General features: G+C 49.7%; 1 protein-coding gene across 1 annotated transcript; it reads left to right on the top strand.

Annotated features, from left to right (window-relative positions):
- Positions 1 to 21: 21 nt before the first annotated feature.
- Positions 22 to 23,914, top strand: atg2a (autophagy related 2A). Its single transcript, XM_064325227.1, has 41 exons — positions 22 to 570; positions 998 to 1,160; positions 1,637 to 1,786; positions 2,547 to 2,649; positions 3,365 to 3,503; positions 4,449 to 4,601; positions 4,823 to 4,922; positions 5,208 to 5,381; positions 5,652 to 5,773; positions 6,449 to 6,524; positions 6,757 to 7,027; positions 7,881 to 8,022; positions 8,347 to 8,445; positions 8,555 to 8,716; positions 8,985 to 9,243; positions 9,891 to 9,978; positions 10,606 to 10,777; positions 11,322 to 11,464; positions 12,750 to 12,886; positions 13,169 to 13,320; positions 13,587 to 13,737; positions 13,865 to 14,049; positions 14,197 to 14,277; positions 14,556 to 14,662; positions 14,893 to 14,985; positions 15,130 to 15,297; positions 16,121 to 16,307; positions 16,508 to 16,634; positions 16,721 to 16,944; positions 17,062 to 17,291; positions 17,563 to 17,698; positions 18,379 to 18,600; positions 19,043 to 19,144; positions 19,676 to 19,760; positions 19,880 to 20,033; positions 20,140 to 20,209; positions 20,352 to 20,434; positions 20,648 to 20,769; positions 21,173 to 21,327; positions 21,578 to 21,730; positions 22,187 to 23,914. Exons 1-41 carry the CDS (start codon positions 400 to 402, stop codon positions 22,421 to 22,423), a joined length of 6,048 nt encoding a protein of 2,015 aa, XP_064181297.1. The 5' UTR covers positions 22 to 399; the 3' UTR covers positions 22,424 to 23,914.
- Positions 23,915 to 24,553: the final 639 nt, after the last annotated feature.

Below are 24,553 nucleotides of genomic sequence, written 5' to 3'. Positions count from 1 at the left end.
AGGATGGCGTCATGACGCAGCGCCGTCGTCCTGTTCCCTGAGTTCGCGTATGAAAACAATAAACAACTCGAGAACGAGAGCGGAACGGTTGAAGACCTGTCGCTTGGTTTCGACAAAAAATATATTAAATAAACGAACCGAAGCGAACAAAGAATAGAAGACATCGTCATTTTAGGCGGACTTGGACCTGTTCTGTCCCTGACACGAAACCTTTCCGAATTTATGTCAAGCTGGGAGAGTTGACCGTTTTTACCCCCTTCCGTAGCCCCCTCTTTCCCCTTCCCTTTGCTCGTTCTTCACTTGCACACGGTTGTTTGTTATGCGGTTACCGGAGAATCGCTCCATTTTTCGTCTTCCTCCGCCACCTATTTACTCCCTTACCCCCATCTCTCTGGCCCCATGTCCCGCTGGCTCTTCCCTTGGTCCGGCTCAATCAAGAAGCGGGCCTGTCGGTACCTTCTACAACACTACCTCGGCCACTTCCTCCAGGAACGACTGAGTTTGGAACAACTGAGTTTAGACTTGTACAACGGCAGCGGGGTCATCCGAGACATTAAACTCGATGTCTGGGTAAGAAGTCGAATCTGAAAATCTGACTGACTCGAGTAGGCTACATAATTTATTTTAGTACCGTATGTAACGTTTCAGTACAGTACGCGTTTCGCAACTCTTTGGGTTGAATAACACCCTCTGCTAACGTTAGCTTCGCTATGGTGATCATTCTAAACCCCTGTTATGTGTCTATGTTGACTAAGACATTGCCATGCTACAGACCTCTGAGTGGCATATTTTGGGATTTTTATCTGAACGCTAGCATTCGGTTTGACTGCATTTTCAGTTTTGTGTGATGTTTACTAATGGCCATCTAATCTTCCCTTATTTTTTTGTCTTTTTGTCATTTTTTGCCCTTATTTTCCCCCCTCATACTTGCTGTATTTCCATCCTGCCTCATGTAAACCTCTACCCCCTTCTGTTCTGTTTTGCATTGCTTATGCAGTCAGTGAATGAGCTTCTGGAGTCAGTTGGGGCTCCTCTGGAGATAGTGGATGGCTTTGTAAGCAGCATCGCAGTGACCATCCCCTGGGCGGCTCTCGTCAATGACCACTGCACCCTCGTTGTCACCGGCCTACAGCTGACATGCAGGCCAAAGTACAGGACCAGTAAGTAGCCGGTAGCAGCACCAGAGTTCCGAACAGGGGTGTATGGGAAAAAATTGTGGGTGGACCTCTGATTTTTGGGTGTACCAATCGAACACTGGGTGTGCCACTGCCAGTGGTCCTAGGCTTTCAGTAATCACTGTTGATTGACCAGTAAGTGAAGGTCCATATGCCCATGAACAAATTTAAAACCAGGAAGTCCCAGTGCCTGCTGATTTACCTGCATTAGAGACACCTTCATATAATTCTATTGCAGGACTACAGGTGAATTATTGACCAACATCAAACTACAAAGTAGTGACATTCCTGTATATATTCAGAGTCATGATGGGCCTCTGCAGGACTTGGATTCTGATTGGATTACATCCCAGCCACAATAAAAAAAAACTTGTTTAAATTCATTGTCCTCAGTCAACTGCTACTTAATTTAAGCTATGGTAAATCACTGGTGGGTTAAACTGGAACATGTGCGTGTGCAGGTGGGAGCTGGGACTCTCAGGGCCTAGCCTCATGTATGACCTCCAGCATGCAGCTGGCCCAGGAATGCCTGAAGGACCCCCCTGAGGCATCTGAGGAGCCGCCTGCTCCTCTGGAGGGGTTGGAAATGTTTGCACAAACCATAGAGACTGGTGAGTAGCTTGTCACAAAAAGAGCAAAAGGAGATGTGACACTTTTGTATGAGCTGCTTTCACATGTTATTAAAATGGCTTCCAGTGCACCCGTGTATGATGTCATCAATAGAGCAGTGATGGTGGTGTGAAGACACATCTCTTCAGACTATACCTGGACTAACTATCACCACTCTGCTGAGCACTCCCAGTCTAAGATCACTCTTATCACTTATATCCATCTACTTTGTTCCTGTAGCACTTGTTATGCATGTACCTCCTGTACCACTTTCATGTCACATGTACCTCCATCCAGCACTTATATTGGGCTTGTATCGTTATCTTGATGTTGTAGCTTGTTGTCATGCCTCCTAGTTTGACTTAACATTACTCTCTGACCTAGTCTATGCTTACTGTGTGAACTGGACTTAATGTGTTCAAGGCTATGAATAACTGTTACATAATGAGTATTGTACCTTATCGGACCTGTGTTTTGTTGTTGTTCCAGTGACCTTCGGTATGCACTTAGGTTGTATGTTGCTTTGGATAAAAGCATCTGCCAAGTAAATGTAATGTAATGATGAATGTCCAGTCTAGCCTAGTTTTGTTTGTGCCACTTAATAATTAAGCACATAATCTTTATCTCAGGCTTTATTCACAATCTTGAATTAGCCTTATTGGTACTTGGGATGAATGGATGTCCTCTATATCTCAGTGTGTGATATGGTCTGTGGGTATACCCAGTGTTCTAATTAAGGTCCCTATTCTTTGGCTTGTGCAGTGCTGCGTCGAATCAAAGTTACCTTCCTGGACATCATTGTCCGAATTGAACACCAGCCCCTGGATTCTGATACCGGCATTGCCTTGGAGGTGCACATTAAACGGTAAGATGCTGTTCAATCTGATAGAGACAGTTATGGTGAGATTCCTTGTGAAACCTTTGCCCATCCAAGCTCTACACCCTGAAGCGCCTGTTCTTTCTCATTGCCACCATGTTCTGCTGCTTTCCACTGAGGGGTTAAAAGAGGGGTGTTGGGTAATTGTTGATTGACTTTTGATAGTGGTTTGCTGGTTTGGTCCAGGTGGTGTTTCAGAGGCATATAGAGCTTGCTTTTAAAAGATCTTGTGGAGTGTATCTTGTTTGAAATAACACTAAGAGCTATTTGCTTTGTGTAATCTTGGTACATTCAACCAAAAAGTTTTCATGTATCTCATTTCCATATTTTTACTAGATTACTCTGAGGAACTGAAATTAATTTCAATTACATTGGTATGATGGAGGGCTGGGCCCTATAGTTTAGACCGGTGATCTCAAACTCCAGTCCTTGTGGGCAGCAGCCTCTGCTGGTTTTTGTGATGTCCTTTCAATCAGAAGGTTGCGGATGAGGTGGGGGGAGGGGTGGGGGTCAACTATCATGACTCAACGAGAATGATTTCGGAATAAGTCTATTCTGGGTGTGGTAAATGAGACATGCACGCTATAGCCGCACAGAGAGAGTTAATATGAGACTCGGGCGGGGAGAATCGGCCGAACGGGAAAGACGTGGCCGTGCGGAGCTGACTCCCGGGGGACCCCGGCTCTGCTGTGCTGTGTTCCAGGCTGGATTACTGTGACGAGGCGGTCAGAGACTCCAGCCAGACAGTGCCTGTGGACATTCACCAGCCCCCCGCCTTCCTGCACAAGATCCTCCAGCTCACCGCTGTCCAGCTGCTATACGAGAGCACAGGAAGTCCTCAGGTACCTTCCGTACACGCAGCTGCCGGAGCCCTGCCCACACTACCCCCCCCCCTTAGGGAGGTCCCACCCACAGAGACTTCCTGTAGACCTGTGCACTGGCTGGCCTTTCAGCTGTTTTTCTCTTGGAATACCAGAGTCGTTGATATCCCGTGCTATATTTCTGGTGCTGCTAAATCAGTCGCTCCATTGTGGAGCCTATTTAAAGTGCTCACCGCTCTCACTTAGAGTATATCTGTAAACAGAGAGATGTGGGCAGTATTTTATCTCTTCTCTGGCTCCCTACTGTTCTCACGAACACTGGCACACAGCTTTTACCAGTTAGCCATCTTGCTTTGCGGTATAATTTTCAGGTGACCAGCTGCAGTGTTCATATTTGGCTCCATATTTATGAAATGCTATTTTTTTATTGATGTCCTTAATTGATATTTTCTTATTGTAAGAGCAAAATTAAATGTTTTGCACTTGTCTGTTTTTTGGCTGGACCGCAACAGCGGGGCTAGCCCTACTAACGCGAATGTCTGACTGAGTGACTGAGTGATGAAGTTACACGTGTTAGGTCCAGCCATATACTAGGTTTTAACCTGGTCTTGTTCTTGTTGTAAAAAAAAAAAGTCTATTCTTTTTGGAAGTCCAGATTTCCTAGCCTCAGACCCAGAGTGTGGACGTCTTATTGCATGCCTGACAAATCCCATAAGCTGGATGCTCGATCTCTTTGCTCATTGGGTGATTCACATGAATAGTGGTTGCTCAGTTTATATGATTGGCCACTTTCTCACTAAAAGTTCCAGTTCACTAATATGTGCTTTAGATGATCCCCACTAGTAATTAGTAATCAGTCCAGATTGGAGGTGGAGTTTGCTGTCAATCTTTGTGGGCGAGATGCGTATCTCTGCAGGGAACAGTGCTCTCCTGTTTGACCTGTGGGCTTTTTTTTTGTATTTCCAGGATGGCCCCAGCAGCGAGAGCGAGGGGTCCCCCCCTGCGGACCCCTCCGCGGCCCCCAGGCCTCCACAGCACCCCCCGCTGATCGGGAGCTGCTCGGGCTTCATGGAGACCACTGTGAAGATCAAGCAGAACGAGGCGCTGCCCGGGCCCAAGGTACCCTGCACTGGGCCGGTGGCCGCGCTCCTCCACCGGGCTCCTTCTCATCTTCCTCCCCTTCTCTGGTTCACCTCAGTTATCTGACGTTTGTTTCCTTCCCTTGGTTAAATAGTGTGTCAAAGCTGGGGCGGATGTGTCTCATTGGCATATTGCTGCTTCACTCTGTCATACTCTCTCCCCTTCTCGTTTCTTTCTTTCCGTCTCTCTCTCTCTCTCAGTTGGAGCTTGATGGGAAGGTTGGCTGTCTCCACCTGCTGCTCTCTCCAGACCAGATCACTCACCTTATGGACCTGCTGTCAGCGCTCTGCATCGACACGGGTACAGCGCTTACCTGTGCTGTGCTCCACAGCGCCCCCTGCCCCCCGTGCTCTGTCCCCATCTATTGCCCCTGCGCACTTTTACCCATCTGAACCTCGCTGCGTTCCCGTCACTCGCTGCATGCCTGGCTGCACACTGTAATTATACGCCACGTCTCTCTCTGTCCTCCCTCTCTCCCTGTGTCTCTGTCCTCCCTCTATCCCTGTCTCTCTCTCTTCCCTCTATCCCTGTCTCTCTCTCCTCCCTCTCTCCCTGTCTCCCTCTCTCTCCCTGTCTCTGACGCAGAGCCGAGCGGTGGGGAGCGGGGCCACAGTCGGCCCCTGGGCTCGGAGGACCTGCGGCTGATCGAGGAGGACCTGAGCAAGCAGCTGAGCTCCGACCTCACCGACAGGGACGAGGAGAGGGAGGGAGAGGAGGAGCCGGAGGAGGACCTCTTCCTGAGCGGCCTGGAGAACGGAGGTGAGCGGCCTCCCTGGGGACAGAGGAGCGGAGTGCGTCGGGAGAAAGGAGGAGGTGAAGAGGTGTGCGGAGTGTAGGACAGGAAAGGTGACCTCAGTGTGTCACTCCCTGTGAGAAGCTAGGTCCTCGGAAACTGCGTCAGCGTGTGGACATCGCTCTAATTCAGTCTAATTCAGTCTAATTCAGTCTAATTGACTTCATTTTGTTGTCGAAGTGCAGCTGTGCTCTTTGTCCCTCAGCAGGCTTTAATTGTCTGTGTCCCCCCCTCAGAGATGTTCTACTCCATGGGTGCGGGGATGAGCAGCAGTATGATGTCGGGGCGCTCGGGCAGTGAGCTGTCAGACAGCGACATGGAGTCATCTGGGCACAGCCTGCACAGCCTGGGCCCTGGGGTGAGTGTGAGTGTGTGTGTGTGTGTCTGCGTGTGCGTGTGCGTGCATGTGCGCCTGTGTGCGCATGTGCCTGTGTGTGCGTGTTTAGGTTTGTGTATATAGGGCCTGTGGGTGTGTGTCTGCGTGTGTGCGTGTGCGTGCGTGTGCGTGTGTGTGTGCCTGTGTGTGCGTGTTTAGGTTTGTGTATATAGGGCCTGTGGGTGTGTGTCTGCGTGTGTGTATGTGCGTGCGTGTGCGTGTGCGTGTGCGTGTGCGTGTGCGTGTGTGTGTGCCTGTGTGTGCGTGTTTAGGTTTGGGTATATAGGGCCTGTGGGTGTGTGTCTGCGTGTGCGTGTGCGTGTGCGTGTGTGTGTGCCTGTGTGTGCGTGTTTAGGTTTGTGTATATAGGGCCTGTGGGTGTGTGTATGCGTGCCTGCTTCTGTGTACGTGTACACATAGGGGTGTGTATGTGTGCGGAGTGCAGATAATGATGACTTTGCATTTTGTACGTCTGTGTTTGTGTGGGTGTGCATGCCTGCCTTTGAGTGTATGGCCTGCCTGTCTGTGAATATGAATCTGTTTGTATGTGGCAGGGATTAAGGCCCAGTGATTTGGGCTGGGTACTGTACTGTTCCCTCTTAGTACTGTGTGAGCTCATGTTGAGCTGCGTCCTGTCTCTCACACTCCTCTGTGCAGTTAATGATGAACTGTCCCAGACGCTACCCTGTACCAGGATCCCTTTCCAGTCTTCCTCAGAGCACCAGGACCCCAGGTACCTGCTGTACACACATACACACACACACACACGCACACTCACACAGTAACCCCCAACCTAAACAGTAACCTTGCATACAAATCTCCCATTTCCCATTAGTGATACTGAATGGTTTTGATCAGTTCTGTTTAGCTGTCAGCTGGTAATGTGGAGCCTGTTAAAGGTGTGACCACTGCAGCTGCAGGACTCACCGAATGAAGGTGTTTGTAAAAAAAACGGTCTTTTCCAGGTCGCTCTTCGCAGCGCGCCCAATCGGATCCCCTCAAGCCCGACGCCTTTCTCCGCCTCTCCCTGGGCGGGGTCACCCTGACGCTGCTGGAGCAGGAGCCCGCCGCCGGTCCCCCCGGGTCGCCGGGCCCCCCCGGGACGCCCCCCCTGGCCAAGGTGTCGCGCGTGTTTTTCCGGGAGCTGGCCTACTTCAAGGACAGCATGTTCAGCGGCAGGGACTTGGCGCAGCTGAGGGAGGGCTTCGCCAAGGCCTGCCCGCACTCCAACCTCAGGTACCGTATACTGCAGCCACGCTGGCGGCCATTTTGTCATCCTCCTCTATAGTCGCCTGAGCCCCTAACCAATATGCACTCAAACATGCCTCTGCTGCTTAGTGCCAACTATCCCACAGTAGCTGGAACCATGCTGGTTCAGCTTATTATACATGGTACTTTTCTTTGTGTTCGATGTTTAGCCTAAAGAGATCTAGTGGTGTCAGCTAAGCCTAAATTTGTTATTAAAACCGGCTGTCTTATAACTGTATTAAAATAATACTTTCCGTTTGGTTCTTAAAAACACACAAATGATTTTTTATATTTCAAAACAGAACCTCAGTAAAAAAAAGGGAAAATGAACTGTTTAAGCTATGCTGTTCTCACTGCTTATCATGACAACTTCCATTTTGGGGGAATTATGGGTGTGTAATGTCACCCACAGCAATACATCGCTGTTGAAATGCTAAGGTCATATGCATAAGGAAATGGAAAGTAAATCCCACCTCAGCCAGGATGCAGCTGAGGTGTGCCTGGTTACAGACCTGCCCACTGACCCGCCTCAGATAAACAGCACACACCCCCTGCCTGCATATCAGCGGGCAGTGAGGAGCACCCACTGACGAGCGTGCCTGCCCTCTCTCTCTCTCTCTCTCTCTCCCGCCCTCTCTCTCTCTCTCTCTCTCTCCCTATCGCTCTCTTTCTCCCTCCCTCTTTCTCTCTCTCTCCCTATCGCTCTCTCTCTCCCTCCCCTGTCTCCCTCCCTCTTCTCTCTCTCTCTCTCTCCCTATCACTCTCTCTCCCTCCCTCTCTCTCTCTCTCTCTCTCTCTCTCTCTCTCTCTCCATCTCCATCTCCATCTGTCTGTCTCTCAGACTGACAGGTGCTGCGGTCCAGGTGTCGTATGAGATAAAGAGCGGAGGGCGCCGTGCGCGGGAGGTGACCTCTGACCTCTCCTTCAGCCAGCTGGAGCTGCTCGAGTGCCTGTGGGGGTCAGGGACACCCCAGTACACTGAGGTGAGGCAACATTCAAAAACATGCTGTGATCACCGCACAGCACAGTATGTGCAAGAGAGTTCATAGAGAGTTCATTAATCACATCACAGTATAGCACAGCCAGAACAGTGTCCTGATCTCTCATTAGGTAGTAACCCTGAGTATCACAGCATGCTGCATTCTGGATACAAGCAGACAGGTGTTCAGTGCTGTATCAATGAGCCTGTATGTTTCGCTTTTATCATACCATATGAATATTCTCTCTCTCTCCCACTCTGTCTCCTTCTGCTGCCCTCTATCTCTCTTTTTTTTCTTTCATCTCTCTATCTGTCTTTGTCTGTGCAGTTGCTGCATTTTCAGAATGCTGGCTCTTTCACTCTGGGATCTGCAGTCCGGCCCTGTGCTCAGCTGCATTACAGCCTGACTGAGAGACATCATCGCAAGGTACTCTGTGTGTGTGTGTGTGTGTGTGTGTGTGTGTGTAACAGATAACCCGGAGCCTAGCTGAACTGTGTGTTGTGTGATTTCTCACAGTGTGTGTATGCGTTTACAGAGCAGTGCTAAGCAGCGCGTGATGCGCAGGGACAGCGCCGTGCGGGTTGAGCTGGGGGAGCTGAGCACAGAGGTGGACCTGGACGTGCTGAACAGACTGGACCTGCTGACGCAAGCCCTGAGCCACGGAACGCCTCCCAACGAGGGCCACGCCCACTCACAGGTCTCTGTATCTCACAGTTACACTATGAACCTCACATCCACTCACAGGTCTCTGTATCTCACAGTTACACTTTAAACCTCACATCCACTCGCAGGTCTCTATATCTCACAGTAACTCTCTAAACTGCACGTCCACCCACATTTATGCTCCTAACCCACATTTGCTTAAATGTCACATAATACAGTGTAATTTCTCTGCCACTCCCAGCCTGCTCATGATGACCCGTGCTCTTATTTCACTCTCCTCCCTCTCTCTTTCTCCTCTACAGACACAGTACTGCGAGCTCCGCTCCTCCCTCACGGTGCTCTCCCCTCACGTGGTTCTGAAGCTCCGCTTCCCCATCCCGGACCTCCGCCCCCCGCCCCAGCGCCGGCCCCCCGGGCTGCGGGCCATCCGAAACGAGACGCTGAGCCTGGAGCTGTCCCACCTGGAGCTCCGCTCGCAGCACGGGCCCGACCCCCAGCTCGAGGGGGCAGGGGACCCCCACATGACCCAGCTCTTTGAGGCTTGCTTCAGTAATCTCCAAGGTCAGAGAAGCGCTGCCTTACTTCCTGTTCTCTGCAACCTGCTCCCGACTTCCTGTTCTCTACACCCTGCTCCCGACTCCTCATTCCCTGCACCCTGTTCCCTACTTCCTGTTTCCTGCACCCTGCTCCGTAGTTCCTGTTCTCTACACCCTGCTTCCTACTTCCTGTTCTCTGCACCCTGCTCCGTACTTCCTTTTCTCTACACTCTGCTCCTTACTTCCTGTTCTGTACACCCTGCTCGGACTTCTTGTTCTCTGCACCCTGCATCCTACTTCCTGTTCTCTACACACTGTTTCGTACTTCCTGTTCTCTACACCATGCTTTGTATTTCCTGTTTTCTACACCCTGCTCCCTATTTCCTGTTCTCTAGACAGAGAGTGCTGCAGTGGTGTAGTGTTCACTTGTTTGGTTCCAGTCTGAGATCTCTGTTGATTGGTGGAACCTACTTTTTCCCATCTGCTAAGTACCTCCCCACATTTTCCAGATTATTGTTGTTCTTGGCCTCATCTCTCATCTCTCAGACTGTCAGAGTAGTCAAGGCTGAAAGGAATTTTTTGGGGTGGGGGGGGGTATGGCTGTTGGGCTGAGATATTGTTATCAGGCTCAGTCTCCCTCCTCCTTGCTGATTCTCTCTTCCTCTCTTTCAGGAGTCTATGAGGGCTGGGAGGGGGGGTCTTTCCCCTGTATACGAATCCTGAAGAATCCAGACTCCCACCGTCCAGACAGCATGCCCAGGTGTGTGTCTGTGTCTGTGTGTTCAGTCAGGCTTTCAAACATGAAATTCATGTTTGAACTTGAGGTCATATTAATATACTGATACCCTTAATAAAGTGTTTAGCCAATTCAGTATGCTGTGTCATTGAGTTCACCAGTGTCTGGAGTTCTTTAGGAGGAAAGGAATACAACACCACTCTTCCAGCAGAAGGTCATTCAACGCTTAATTGATGGAAGGGGATATTGCTGTCTCAGGTTTTGTTCCAGAATATCACATAAATGCTTGATTGGGTTCAGATCTGGTGACTAAGACGGACACAGCATATGGGCAATGTCAATGTCATGCCCCTCAGATCATCTGGTGGCTACTCGTATTCTCTGGTGGGTGCTTTCTTCTTGAAAGGCAGGAGAGAAATACTTTAACATGGGGTGAAGATGATCACTCAGTACATTTGTACCTAGCACGCATTGCTCTGATTCTGAAGGTAAATGTGTATAACGATTACTTCCTTATGATAAGGAATCGCAGCAGTGTATTTAGTGGATTGACAGTGTGGCCTGCCATGTTGACAGAGTGCTGTGAAAGCTGTAGCGGCGGTTGGGCTATTGTAGCGTATGAAGTGAGTGGTGCTCTGCGTCTCCCCGCAGGATCTCCGTGCGGGTCAGCGATGGCGGTGGTGCCGGCGGCGACCGCAGGGCGGGGCCCAGGCTGGGCTTGGACAGGGACCTGGGCTCCATGTCCCTGGAGAGCCCCTGTGAGCTGAGGGAGCGGGAGAGCTCCCCCTTCTCCTCCAACCGCACCATGTTCGAGACCGAGGAGGTGGGCCTGTCCTCCGTCTGTGTGCGTTCACTCATCTTTCAGCCACTGCTAACGGGATACTGCGCACGACAAGGCCGGGGGCAGTAAGAGCAGGAGTCGAGCTCAAATGGGAAACTGTGGGCCAGCTAAAATGGTGGCCACAGGCAGGTTAACTAGAGAACCTGGTTCATTTTTTTTGCGTTCATTATTTTCATCTGTCGTAACGGAATTATTTTTTTTTAATGAAAAGAACAACAGCACATTAAGCACTAATGGGGTCCATCCATAAAGCAGAGGAACGCTCCCAATGACCACTGATTAAGCAAAACCTGCTTTCTTGCAATAGCATTAGCTCCTGGCACGCGAGCACACCCAGAGATTTATACTGGCCGTGTTGTATTCAACAAGCAGTTTAAGTTATTTTTTTCTCTCCTCATTTCTTCTCTTTCTCTCCCTTTCATCCTCTATTTCGCTCTCTGTTCACTGCGCTCTGTCTTGCTCCCCTCTCCTCTCCTCCCCTCCCCTCCCCTCCCCTCTCCTCTCCTCTCCTCTCCTCCCCTCTCAGATGGTGATCCCAGCTGATCCTCTGGAGATGAAGGAGTTTCAGGCTCAATGTGTGTCTCAGTGCCAGTGTGTGGTGGACATCGTTCTGCCCCTGGCTGTCATACTACTGCCCAGCAAGGAAGCCTACCAGAGTGTGTACAACAGGTACTGCAAGCGTCCATTAAGTGCTTCTTGCTTTATTAAATTTTTTTTTTAAATGTAGTGTCCTATGCCCAGCTACATATATCAAATTCTACCCCGCCCCCCCAATTTGGAATGTCCAATTATCTGTGACTGTGGCCACATGCGTGAACCCTACAGCCAACTCTGGAGAGTGTAGGCGTCCATGGTTCTCCTCCAAAACACGTGGTGCTAGTACTGTTTCTCGTCACACTGTAGACTACAGCTAATCTCACATAGAGTCGTAGAGTCAGAGGTAGACCTGTCATATACGGCTTTGACATGCAGTCTACGGGTGCCCTTATTGACTGGGGGGGGCAGCGGTCACTGGAGAGCGATGAAACGTGGACCCCTAACTGAACCTTCCCATATCCTGGGCGACAGTCATGCACTGGGACGGTCCAGATTCGATCCGAGGCTGTGAGGCGCATCTGTGCACCGCAGCATGGTGCCTTAACCGAATGTGGATCCAGCAGCCCCGTTAAGTGCTTTTTAATGCGTATTGATCCGTAACCACTTGTTGGTCCCCGCTATATACGTTGCCATTTGGACATGTCAAACATATTGTACCGCTCAATTAATTAAGATACTGTCTATTTGTTGCACTAGAGATAAGTGGCACAGTTCCATATTGAGTAGTTCTTCCTGGTTAAAACATAAATACTCAACTCAGAATACTGTACTGTAACCTAACTATGATGTTCTGTAACTCTGCTTAATGTAGCCATATGCGTTATTTTTTATTGAAAATGAGACCAAAAACCCCACAAGAGCACAAGAAGAATGGCGTGTTATAGACATGTGCGGCCCATGCTGAATGTTGGGAATTGTATGATAGATTAGAAGAGTGTGGTTGCAAATGTCCTTTGAATAACGAAAAATGTTTTAGCAAAAACAGAATCACATCTTTTTTTAAACTCAAATGCTACAGTGTGGAGTAAATGCCAAGTTCATAAAATGGCTGGCAATTGAGTCTGTGATTGACTTGGGCTGTGCGTTAGCCAGTACCCACATTCAAATTTCAAATGGATGAGCATTCATGTCCTCTGGGTTTATGTGAAAGAATTTCTACATGAAGGTAAGTTGATTGGGACTGTGAACTGCAGTTGACCCTGAATGATAATTTCAACCCAAAACTGTCAGTAGTTTACAACATGTTACATCACTCTTCCAAGCTCATTCATAATGTTCTCCCCATTCTTTTGATATATGTTGAATATTATTACCTCAGAATGGCCATAAAACAGTCTTTCCCCGGCCCTCCCTCCAGGATCAATAATGACCTGCTGATGTGGGAGCCCCAGCCCGAGGCCCCCGCCGGCTCTAAGGGGCCCCACAGCCCCCCTCGCCGCCCGCCCCGGTCCCAGGACGATGACTTTCGGCTCTGCAAATCAGCCTTCAGATTGGGTGGGTCACTGTGACCATGACCGTGTGCTGCCCTGTGGTGCTTGTGTCATCTGCGTGATAGTGGTTACACAGCGTGATAGATGCGTGATGTGCAAACGAACGCTGTGCAATGTGTTCCTGAAGCTGTTTGGTTTTGTTAAAGTGGTAATGCTTTGAGGTTGGTGTCAAAGTGAAGTTGTGTAACTCCAACTCCCATGGTTCTCGTGTGGGTTATGTGTCATTCATGCTTGCGCATTTTTGGTAAGGAAACAGAAATTATGGAGTTTCCGCTTCGGTCCTCAGACTCTGACTCGGAGGAGGAGGAGCCCTATCACACAGCCGACGAATCAGCAAAGCAGCGTGGAGGGGAGCCCCGCCCAGGACTCACCCAGAGTCTCCTGTCTTTGACCATCCATGTGGGCAAGGGCCGTCTCCAGGCCATGACTGACAGCAAGGTGAGGGGCGGAGAACCAGCAATGTGTGTGTGTATGTGTGTGTGTGTGTGTGTGTGTATATGTGTGTGTGCGTGTGTGTGCGTGTGTGTGTGTGTGTGTGTATGTGTTTGAGTGTGCGTGTGTGTGTGTGTGTGTGTGTGTGTGTGTGTGTGTGTGTGTGTGTATGTGTGTGTGTGTGATGTTTCTTTGAGTGGCATATGTGCAACCACAATGGCTGCTCCATCTGACCCCGCGTCCTCTCTGCCTCCCCACTGTGTCTTTTGCAGGGGGAGACGGGGCGGAAGGTGGAGAACTGTCATGGAGAAATAGTACTGGATGTAGAAGGAGGGAAGATTTTCAGTGTGACACAGTATCAGGGTAACCCCAACCTCAACTTCCTGTGTCTGGAGAGCAAGAAAGTGGAGCTTTACCACAGAGGTAAGACAGGAAAAATTAATGTGGCTGATTTTACTGTATTTCACAATCATGGAAAATTTCCTTGTAGGAGGGTGAGTCAAATTGCACTACTTGTGAGTGTAATTGTTCGATCCTGTTTCACGTGCAGCGGCTGTTCCAGACTCTCCCATCCCGACACAGTTGGAGGTGCCCAGCTTTTCTCCACCCGAACACCTGGACCCTACCATTTATCCCACAGAGGTGGGGGTGAGCAGTGTCGGAGGTCGGGAGGATGGTGCTCAGATGCTCTCAACTGCCATCAAAATAACACTGGACCTCCAGAAGAATGTGAAGGTTGGTTTTTCACCTCTGTTGTAAGTTGTGTTGGCTAAACATAGAATTGATGAGAAGTGGTACGGATGGGATGTATGTGTGAAGTGCTCTATTCTTTTCTGTAAGTATGCGGTGGTCCTTGAAATTGCTCCCCCTCTCTTGTTTTAGGAGTTCCTGGTTGCTCTTCGTCTCCAGGGTGCCACCTTGCGGCATCATATGGCATTAACCAATCATAGCTGGCATGAACAGGTACTGTAACCCCCCTCCCCGCCCGATCAGCATATTTCACTTAATAGGGTGTTCAGCCACCATGTGTGGCCAATACGTGTTGTAAGGTACGTAGTTATAACACCGTTATCATCTTCTCTGAACTCTCGCTATGGTTTCTCTGCGTAGTTCTAAATGCAGTGGGATAGCATGGTGACCCTCCTGGAATGTGTTGGGAGGGGGTGAGGATTTGTGGTGAATATTCGCCCGCCAGTCAGTGTTGGCAGTATTATTTGACAGATGTTCTATACGGTTGACAGCTGGTGGATTTTCTGGATGTGATCGATGACCCCATCCTTGGCTACACGGCCCCTGTGGTTATCACTGTCCTGCACACACACCTGGCGAGCTGCGCAGTCGACTACAGGTACCGCGGCAACGAGACACGTAGCCCAGTCCATGTGACCCACGATCACTGCTTCATTTTACTGGTGTTAAGGAAACAAAACTTCCAAAAGACGTGTAACGTCTGCTCCTTGTCTCCTCTTCATTCTCTCTTTCTCTTGCTCTTTCTCTCTCACTTCCCGTCTCCTCGTTCTCTTTCTCTCCCGCTCCCCATCTCCTCACTCTCTCTTTCTTTCTCTCCCTCTCTCTCAGGCCCCTCTATCTCCCTTTGCGAGTGCTCTTCACGGCGGAGTCCTTCTCTCTCTCCAGCAACATAATCGTGGACACCGCAACCTTCCACCTCAGGTACAGCAAAACGGCTGCTTGCTCAGAACTGCCTTCCACATTGCGTGTGTGTCTGTGTGAATCTGAATGAACGTGCTGTTAGTGGTATTGAGTAGAAACGGGGCTGTGTGGAGGGGATTGACCCCGCCTGCGCTTCTGTGTCAGGTTCATCCTGGACGACTCTGCGCTGTACCTGTCCGATAAGTGTGAGAGCGACGTGGTGGACCTGCGACGAGGTACGAGCCTTTTTCATCTTTCAGGACCTAAGGGCCGCAGACGAACTGAGCACGAATCTGAGAATGTGTCTGTTTCACAACACAGCAGTGACCTTCGGTCTTAATGGGAACCTCCATTGTGGTAAAAACAAGAACTGAAAATGCAGAGAATGGTGAATTAGCAATGTTCCTCAGTTGTTTCCAGTTTCCAAATCCCTTGGTTTTATTTACATTGTAAAAGGAGCAATGGAGCAGTGCGTTGTGGGGCTACTGGCACCTTAGTTCCTGTTTCTTGTGAAGGGACAGTTGACTGTTTTCAGCATCCTGGGGTGTGGTTTTGTTCACTGAGTTGATTTGAAATGCAAATACTGTCAATCACTGTAAATCAACAACCATGAAATTCACACCTTTGTCTACTAAGAACACCAGTCAACACCCCTTCAAAATGGAAGACGGTGAGCCAGAGAGACAGGAGTCCCATAGTGCATTGCTCTCTTGTGTTTATAAACAAAAGGCACGGCCTTTTAAAAAATAACATGCATGGCAGCAATTTTGACCAAAATAAATCAAATGAGATTCCCTTTAAACTCACTGGCGCACTGCATGTGCAGTACTGAATTGTGATGCGATTCTCCCACAATATTTGTGTGTGTGGACATGATTTGCTGAACTGCCATCACCCTGCAAGCAGTGACTAGAAAACTGTGATCTGGCACTGCGCTGGTCATGAAGCTACTTCTCCCATATCTTTTCAAATCACTCTCTGTCTGACTCTTCATAACTAACTCTCCATATCTTTCCAAATCACTCTCTATCTAACTCTCCATATCTATGTAACTCTTTCCATACCTAACTCAAAATCTCTCTCCTTATTTAACTGTCTGTATATAACTTTGCATGTATATAACTCTATTCTCTATAACTCCATTTCTCTATCTCTGTATCCCCTCTGTGCAGACCCAGCCCCTGTTTGAGCTGCGTTGCTCCAATAATGTGGTCCACCTGCACACCTGCGCAGACTCCTGCGCTGCTCTGCTCAACCTGCTGCAGTACCTGGTTGCCCGGGGCGACCTGCACCCGCCCCCTAGGCAGAGCTCTCCCACCGAGATTGCAGGGCAGAAGCTACCGGTGAGAGACGAGAGGGAAAACATTGTAAACTGCTGTTGCTTATGTACTTTGCAATCGTGCTAATTCAGTGTGACTCACTGTGCTTTGCAATACGCAGTCTGTCAGTGACTGTCACATTAAGCTGAATGGGTGGTTGAATAGCTGAACTCAGGGCTGGTTTTGACCCGGTGTAATGTGATTGGCCCCCTGTCCCCACCCAGCTGTCGGAAAGTCCCGCCTCCCTCCCACCTTGCCTTCCTGCCGAGACGGCAGAGATCAACCAATACGACCTTACGGACGCCCTGATTGACACGGAGCGGATCCAGCGGGACGAGGACGTGGACTCGGGTGAGTGGAGACTGCGCCGCCAGGTGTGGGTGGAGCTGAATCCCCAGCTGTGTGAGAGAATGGCTAACCGGCGCGTTCACGTGCAGGCTGTCCAACGTCAGTCCAGCGCGCCTCGCCCGTCTCAGTCTACCTGTTCCCCGGAGAGGCCCCCAAGCTCCGCCCCCCAGAGGAAGGGGAGGAGCCTGAGCTGGACAGGCTGGTTTCGGCAGCTCAGGAGGCACAGCCGGACCTGGGGTCTGAAGAGGAGTCGGAGGGGTCCACCGACAACGACGACTTCTGTATCCTGGAAGCTCCTGGGATAGGCATCCCTGTGAGTCTCTGTCCCTGTTAAATGGCTGTGCTGTGCCAACAGAAGGAGCTTCTCCTTTAAAGGGGCAGCTGTGCTTTCTGCTGATGCTCTGCTCTCTTTCCCCCCTCCTCCCTGCAGCCCAAAGACGGGGAGCCCGTGGTGACTGTGCTGTGTCCCGGGCCCATCCTGGTCAGGGATGGGTACTTCTCCCGCCCCCGGGGCAGTTCGGACCTGCTGCGCGCCCCGTCCCGCTTCCCTGTGCCCCAGAGCCGGGTCGTCCTCCGGGAGGTGTCCGTGGTGTGGCACCTCTACGGGGGCAAGGACTTTGGGGGCAGGCCTGTCTCCGGCCATGGCCAGCACAGCCACAGGTAGGCAGGCTGTCTGTCTTGCTCTCTTCCAGTCTCTCTCCCCTTCCTAGTCTCTTTCTCTCTCTCGATTCCATTCATTGGTGCTTTATTGACAGGGCAACCAGAGGCATATTTTGTAAAGCATCTACAGAACATGAGGAGAAAAAATAAATAAATAAATAAATAAATAAGAACTTAAAGTACTGCAGAGTAGTTGCTAACAACTGTGTAAACTTTTGGTATCGTGAGAATTATTAACAGTAGCATTCTCTCCGCCCCTCCCTCCTTTCAGGGGCCGCTCTGCTCCTCCAGGGGCCCGTGGCTCCCCTTCCCGCTCGGCGGCTCCTCCCCGACCCCAGAACTCCTGGCGCTGGGCGGGAGGGAGCGGCCGGCAGCACAGCCTGCTCATGGAGATCCAGCTGACTAAGGTACTGTAGTACAACACACTATAGCCATACCTTACTGTGGTCCTTACTGTAGACCCAGCTGACTAAGGTACTGTAGTACAACACACTGCACCCGTACCTTACTGTGGTCCTTGCTGTAGACCCAGCTGACTAAGGTACTGTAGTACTGTAGTACATCACACTATAGCCATACCTTACTGTGGTCCTTACTGTAGACCCAGCTGACTAAGGTACTGTAGTAAAACACACAATAGCTGTACCTTACTGTGGCCCTTACTGTAGATCCAGCTGACTAAGGTACTGTAGTACAACACACTATAGCCATACCTTACTGTGGTCCTTACTGTAGACCCAGCTGACTAAGGTACTGTAGTAAAACACACTATAGCTGTACCTTACTGTGGCCCTTACTGTAGATCCAGCTGACTAAGGTACTGTAGTACAACACACTATAGCCGTACCTTACTGTGGTCCTTACTGTAGATCCTGCTGACTAAGGTACTGTAGTACAACACACTATAGCTGTACCTTACTGTGGTCCTTACTGTAGACCCAGCTGACTAAGGTACTGTAGTACTGTAGTACAATCCCACTATAGCTCTACATTGTGACAGTCTACTCGTTCCTCACTGTAGACGCAGGTGTGCGTACATGCTCGTGTGTGACGGTCGTTAACCGCGTGTTCCCGACCGCGCCTCCAGGTCAGTTTCCAGCACGAGTCGTACCCGCTGTCGGTGTCCGCGACGGCGGCGGCGGCGGGGCAGGACGCGGAGGCGGGCGGCGTCGGGGAGCAGCCGCTCTTCCGCCAGGTGTTCATCGTGCAGGAGCTGGAGGTGCGGGACAGGCTGGCCTCCTCCCAGATCAACAAGTTCCTGTACCTGTACACCAGCGAGAGCATGCCGCGGCGGGCCCACTCCAACATGGTGAGCCAGCGGAGCCCTGCCCTACCCCTGCAGCCACTGCGCTTCCACACTGCTGTCCAAACATGAGCGAAGGACAGCCTCTCTCTGTTTCTCAGTGTCTCTCTCTGTTAGCCTCCTCCCAGCCTGGTCTTTGTGTTGCACATTCAGTTGGAACAAAATGCTAATAGGCTAGCTTAAAGGATGATGAACACTATGGAGTCTACCTGCAGGGTAAGTGGACAAAGGGGGGAGGGTGTTTTTTGTGGCACTAGGCCTTCACACATGGTGCTTGGTCCATAATGTTCCTGGTGCACGCTTAGACGTGCTATAAATTCACCCGTCAAAATGAGGGTGTTGGTGGGATAGACTTACGTAATCCACTGCATTAATTAAACAGGTCTGTATCTGTCTGTAGCTTCATGTTTATGTGAGAGTTATCTGAGTGCCTGTTTCTTTCTCTCAGCTGACAGTGAAGGCTCTGCAGGTGTGTCCTGAGTCAGGCCTGGGGGGTCCGGAGTGCTGCCTGAGAGTCAGTCTTCTGCCCCTGAGACTGAACATCGACCAGGTACTGCTGCACGACTACACAACTACAACACACACCACCGCACCTACACAACCACACAACACTGCTGCCCCCGAGATTCAACATGGACCAGGTACTGCTGCACGACTACACAACTACAACACACACCGTAGCACAACTACAACACACACCACAGCACAGCTACAACATACACCACTGCACAAGTACAACACACACCACTGCACAAGTACAACACAAACCACTGCACCTACACAACCATACAGCAGTGCTGCCCCTGAGACTCAATAGAATAGGTAGATTTAAAGCTTATGAAGCTGTATTTGGCATGTGTCGGCACCAAGGTCAAAATGAGTGTCAACATTTGCATTTAATGACATGGGGTGAAATTTTCCTGTAACAAAGACCAGTTGAAGGTCTGAGCCAGTCTATACAACTTCAGCACATCCGTAACAGATCAGAGCACTGGCACAATATGGCTGAACAATAGCCCCATTGTACCGTGAGCGATGGTGCTCTCGCTCACTCTCTCTTCCTCTCTCTGCTTTGTCCTAGGATGCCCTTTTCTTCCTCAAAGACTTTTTCAGCAGCCTGGCCGGTGGTGTCACCCCATACCTGCCTGTCGATCCGGCAACCGAAGGTGAGCTTCATTGTAAACTACATTTTTTTAAAAACTGCCTGTGATTTTCCCTTGGAACCATTCTCTGAGTTTCTCCTCCCTCTGATACCTATAACCAACGGTCACTCTCTGTCTTCTAGTGAAAGCTGATATTTCCCAGAAGCCCTCTGGGGAGGTGGAACCTGGGGCCAGTTTAGGGCCTGACCTCAGCGCTTCCATGGAAACCACTGTCAGTGAACAGAGCTCCTCCTCTGCTGGCTCCTCCTCTTCCACCGATCAGCCAATTTACTTCAGGTATAGCAGTCAACAGACTGGCTGTCAGGTCTGACCAATGGAAAAGTATTTACATTTTTTTGCCTATTTCCTTTCTGTCCTACTCTAAATTTTTACTTTTTTTAAGGGAGTTTCGCTTTACCTCTGAAGTCCCCATCTGGCTGGATTATCAAGGCAAGCATGTCGTCATTGAACAGGTAACTGCAATATTTGTTCTATGAAACACTTTGAAATATTTACGTGCCCAAATGAAAAACTACAGATGTATCTCTGGCTGTTCTATAAAGATGTGTGTCCATGTGTCTGATCATTAATCTGGTTGGGTGTATTGGTTCTCAGGGCACCTTTGCAGGGATCCTGATTGGTCTGGCTCAGCTCAACTGCTCTGAGCTCAAACTGAAGAGGCTGTGCTGCCGACACGGGTATCTTCTTCTCCACCTACTCCTCCACCAGCCTGCCTTAAGCTCACTCTCTCTCACTCTTGTTCTTTCTCTATCACACTCCTCATGTGCTACAACCGTTCCAAACCACAAACATGTTAACGTACACTGAAAGACTCAAAGACTCACCCTGATATTAAAACCGGAAGTAAAACAGAAGTTTGAGCAATCACTGTCACTCTCTCTCCCGCTCAGATTGTTGGGCGTGGACAAGGTCATTCAGTACGCCATCAACGAGTGGCTGACTGACATCCGCAAGAACCAGCTGCCGGGAATTCTGGGAGGAGTGGGCCCCATGCACTCTGTGGTGCAGCTCTGTGAGTGCAGGAAATGGCGTCTGTGGTTTGAGTCCTGTTTGAACCTCATTTCCTCCAGTGGCTTCTCTTTCATTACCCTGTTCAGTGGCTCCCAAACCTTTTTGTCACAGAGTCCCCCAGTGAAAGATTTCTTTAGATCTCATTGGGTTTGTTGTGATACCCATTCAACCTTCGAGAGCCACTGACTTTAGGTGGCTCCCTTTAATCCTCATTCAGAATTTGCAGCCCCCTCTAAATGGGTTAGATTCAGTGGGAGCATGGAAAGGTCAGTCAGTCAAAGGTGTGCTCCAGTTCTGCTGAGTGGTGGTGTTACATTATGTTTATATTCTTCAGGTAAGCCTATATAGAGCCTGAGAGCGCGACTCACACCCCCCCCTCCCCCCCCCTCTCCTTTCTCCACCAGTCCATGGCGTGAGGGACCTGTTCTGGATGCCCATCGAGCAGTACAGGCGAGACGGGCGCATTATCCGCGGCCTCCAGCGGGGGGCGGCGTCCTTCGGCACGTCCACGGCCTCCGCCGCCCTGGAGCTCAGCAACAGGCTGGTTCAGGCCATACAGGTACCGACACACGCGCCGCACGCGAATCCGTGTGTGCGCACAGGTGTGCTGGACGTCCTGCTGGAGCTTTAAGCATAGGTCACACACAGCCTCAGATGGGCTTTCAAATCCAGCTTTGTCAAGCACTGTGGATGCCATGTGTAATAAGCAAACCTGAAGTAAAACCTGTTCTTATGTTGGTAATAGTAATGAGATGCACGCTGTCCACAGTAGTATAGCTGCTAATGTGACACGTTGTTTGCGTCCGTAGGCCACGGCGGAGACCGTGTACGACATCCTGTCTCCAACTCCCCCCCTGACGCGCTGCGTGACCGAGGGCCGCCCCGCCTCCCGCCCGCGCCGCGCCCCCCAGCCTGCCGACCTCAGGGAGGGCGTGGCCAAGGCCTATGACACCGTCAGAGAGGTGCGTGCGCGTAGGCAGATTCTCACACCCACTCGCACAGACTACACGGAACATAACACTGAGGCCAGGCTCTTCGCTTGTGCATGGGATATGCTGTATTTACTGTGGGTACATACTCACAATGGACGTGTACTGAAGTTAATATTCAGGTTAAGTACCTTAGTCAGGGGTATGCTGACAACCTGGAAATTGAACCTGCAACCTCTGCATTTTCCTCCCTGTTGCAGGGATGAGGCAGCTGCACAAATACCACGAGATGTTCCAAATAGGGAAATATAATGTAAAAGGTGGATAAAAAAGTGGTTTTAAAAAGATGTACTGTTCTAAAAGACTTTACCTGCATTGTTTTGCTTAAAAACAACTGGATTGGTATTGCAGGATGCTATCCACCCCATTTTTATGAAGTGTATCCTTTCTTCTTCTGGTCTTCTGCCCCTCCCCCTACTCCCCCGTCAGGGAGTGATTGACACGGCTCAGACCCTGTGCGACGTGGCGTCCCGCGGGCACGAGCAGAAGGGCCTGCCGGGGGCGGTGGGCGGGGTGCTGCGTCAGATCCCCCCCACCGTGGTGCGCCCCCTCATCGTCGCCTCGGAGGCCACCTCCAACCTGCTGGGAGGCATGCGGAACCAGATAAAGCCGGACGCCCGGAAGGAGGACTTCTTAAAGTGGCGCACCGAGGACAGCCAGGAGTGAAAGATTTAGAAGTTGGAGATGAATGGGGGCGGGAGGATGGGCATGGGGGATTAGGCGAAGCACACCAGCCCTGAGTTACAAGAGGGTATGGGAAAGTGTGGGTACACAGAGTTTTTACACAAATGCAAAAAAAAAAAGAAGTTAAATCCAACTGCCACCGCTCATGGAAATGCAGTGTTTTAAGTGGCTTTCAAAATGTGCCCTCGTTCTCTTCCGCATCCGACTGTAAGAGAACCCTCCCTTCATATAGATGACATCATATCATTCTCACAATGCACACCAAGCGAAGCCATTTCAGTGATACCGTTGTTAAAGGGCAACGTGCAGAGCTTGTTCTTAGGTCTCCGTTAGCGATGAGATGGTTGATTAAACTCTTCCTCCCGTTTGTTCTCCCGGGGCAGCAAGCGAACAGTGCCGAGAGAAAGAAATGACTTTTTGTAAAACCAGGGGCGAGGGGAGGGAGGAAGGAATTCAGTGTGACGCAGTTATGGTGGAAGGACTAGAGCGAAGTGGCCTTGCTTTTCGATGTTAGCCGAGAGTAGGAAAGATGTTTGTCGGTTTCACACTCACCCCAATATGCACCTGTGTACGTGTTGTGTCCTGTGCTGTGTAACCCCGCCTCCGACTTACCGCCGTTTGTGCCATAAGCTCCTTCAGTATGTAGGGAACACCTCAGTGCTTACTCACTGCTTCCGTCTTTTCTCTCTCCGCTCCCATCCCTTCTTCCCTCTTTTCTCTCTCCGCTCCCATCCCTTCTTCCCTCTTTTCTCTCTCCGCTCCCATCCCTTCTTCCCTCTTAACGACTTTACGTTTTCCAGCTTTTAATCCCTGTTCCGTCCCTACATCCTCTTTACTCGACTTGTAGGAGTCTCTGCAGCATTGCTGCGGTATTAACGTGACACAGACACATCACAGGGCTGTGAGCATGTTGTGTGTCATCCCTATATAAGATGGCTGCTGGGCCCTTTCACTCCTGCAGTCTGCTGATCTCTGTCCTTTGTATACTTCTCTCCAGTACCTGCTTTGCTTTACTTTATTAGTTGCCTTCATGCGTTTTTTAATTGTTTTTTTTTTTCTATCTTGTAATTATGATTACCGAGTATTATTATTAATGTTTTCTTTTCTCTTTTTTTGCATTCTTCTGTATGGGAGTGTGTGTTCTTGGTGGAGGGTGAGGGAGGCGACGGGTTTACAGTTAACAACATTTTACATTTTTATCCTTTGTTAAATGAGCGTAAAGTGTAAGGGAAATGTGTGTCGGTGCGTGCGCGTGGGTGAGCATGCATGTTTTTAAGGTTAGGTGCGTGTGCATGTTGTTTGAGTGCGACTGGTTGGTTGATTGATTGTGTTTTTGGCGCTTCAGAGTGCGTTTGTGTAATTACCATTATTACTATATCATATGCTGTAAGAACCAACTGTATAATACCTAGACAATGAGTAAAAAAAAATATTAATACAAAAAAATAAAACTTGAAAAAATGTAAAAACCCATTATATGGCGTTGCTAGTTCATATTTTATATCTACACATTATAGCAGCAGAAGAAGACTGATTTTAAGTTTTTATTGGAGGGGGGAGTGTTTCTTGGGTCTTGATTCTGTCCGATTCTCGACTTGGCTGGCTTGGGGGAAAAATTGTTAAGGGGGAGTAAAGAGGTGCAATCAGGTCATACAACAAATCCACTGTTAATCTGCAGTTAATTGCGGTAATGTGCATATATAAACCCCTTTATGAGTTCAGTGACTGCCTGATGTAAAGTAAAGGAGCTGTGCCTCTGATTACAGTAGCTAATTACTTGTACAAGTATTATAACAAAAACTAATTTTGTGATTATTACAGGCTGACTATGAGTGCTATCGCAGAAGGAAAATGTAAAAAAATAAATAAATAACTAAGAAACACTATATGGCACTGTGACCAGGTTCTTATTACTTGGAAAATTTAGTATAATTCTGGGACAATAGGGACAGCTTGTGTCTCATATTCAGTCGACAGCCTAAATGTTACACATACACAACTGCACAATTGGCTCTGGGAGAGATTAACTGTTCCATTTTGCATGTAAAAACAAAAAACCCTCACTTAATACTTAAATTTGGGTCTAAAATCAGCCTGTCCGTTCAGTCCTGA

Source organism: Anguilla rostrata, chromosome 3 (genome assembly GCF_018555375.3).
Source record: "Anguilla rostrata isolate EN2019 chromosome 3, ASM1855537v3, whole genome shotgun sequence".
NCBI classification, from domain to species: domain Eukaryota; kingdom Metazoa; phylum Chordata; class Actinopteri; order Anguilliformes; family Anguillidae; genus Anguilla; species Anguilla rostrata.
This window is presented reverse-complemented; position numbering and strand designations above follow the sequence as displayed.

Excerpts from the sequence above, each read along its gene's own strand:
- atg2a (XM_064325227.1), top strand. The coding sequence starts at position 400 with ATGTCCCGCTGGCTCTTCCCTTGGTCCGGCTCAATCAAGAAGCGGGCC. Across the intron at positions 4,602-4,822 it reads AGGCGCTGCCCGGGCCCAAG|TTGGAGCTTGATGGGAAGGT; the intron begins GTACCCTGCACT and ends TCTCTCTCTCAG. Across the intron at positions 17,699-18,378 it reads TGGAGATCCAGCTGACTAAG|GTCAGTTTCCAGCACGAGTC; the intron begins GTACTGTAGTAC and ends CCGCGCCTCCAG.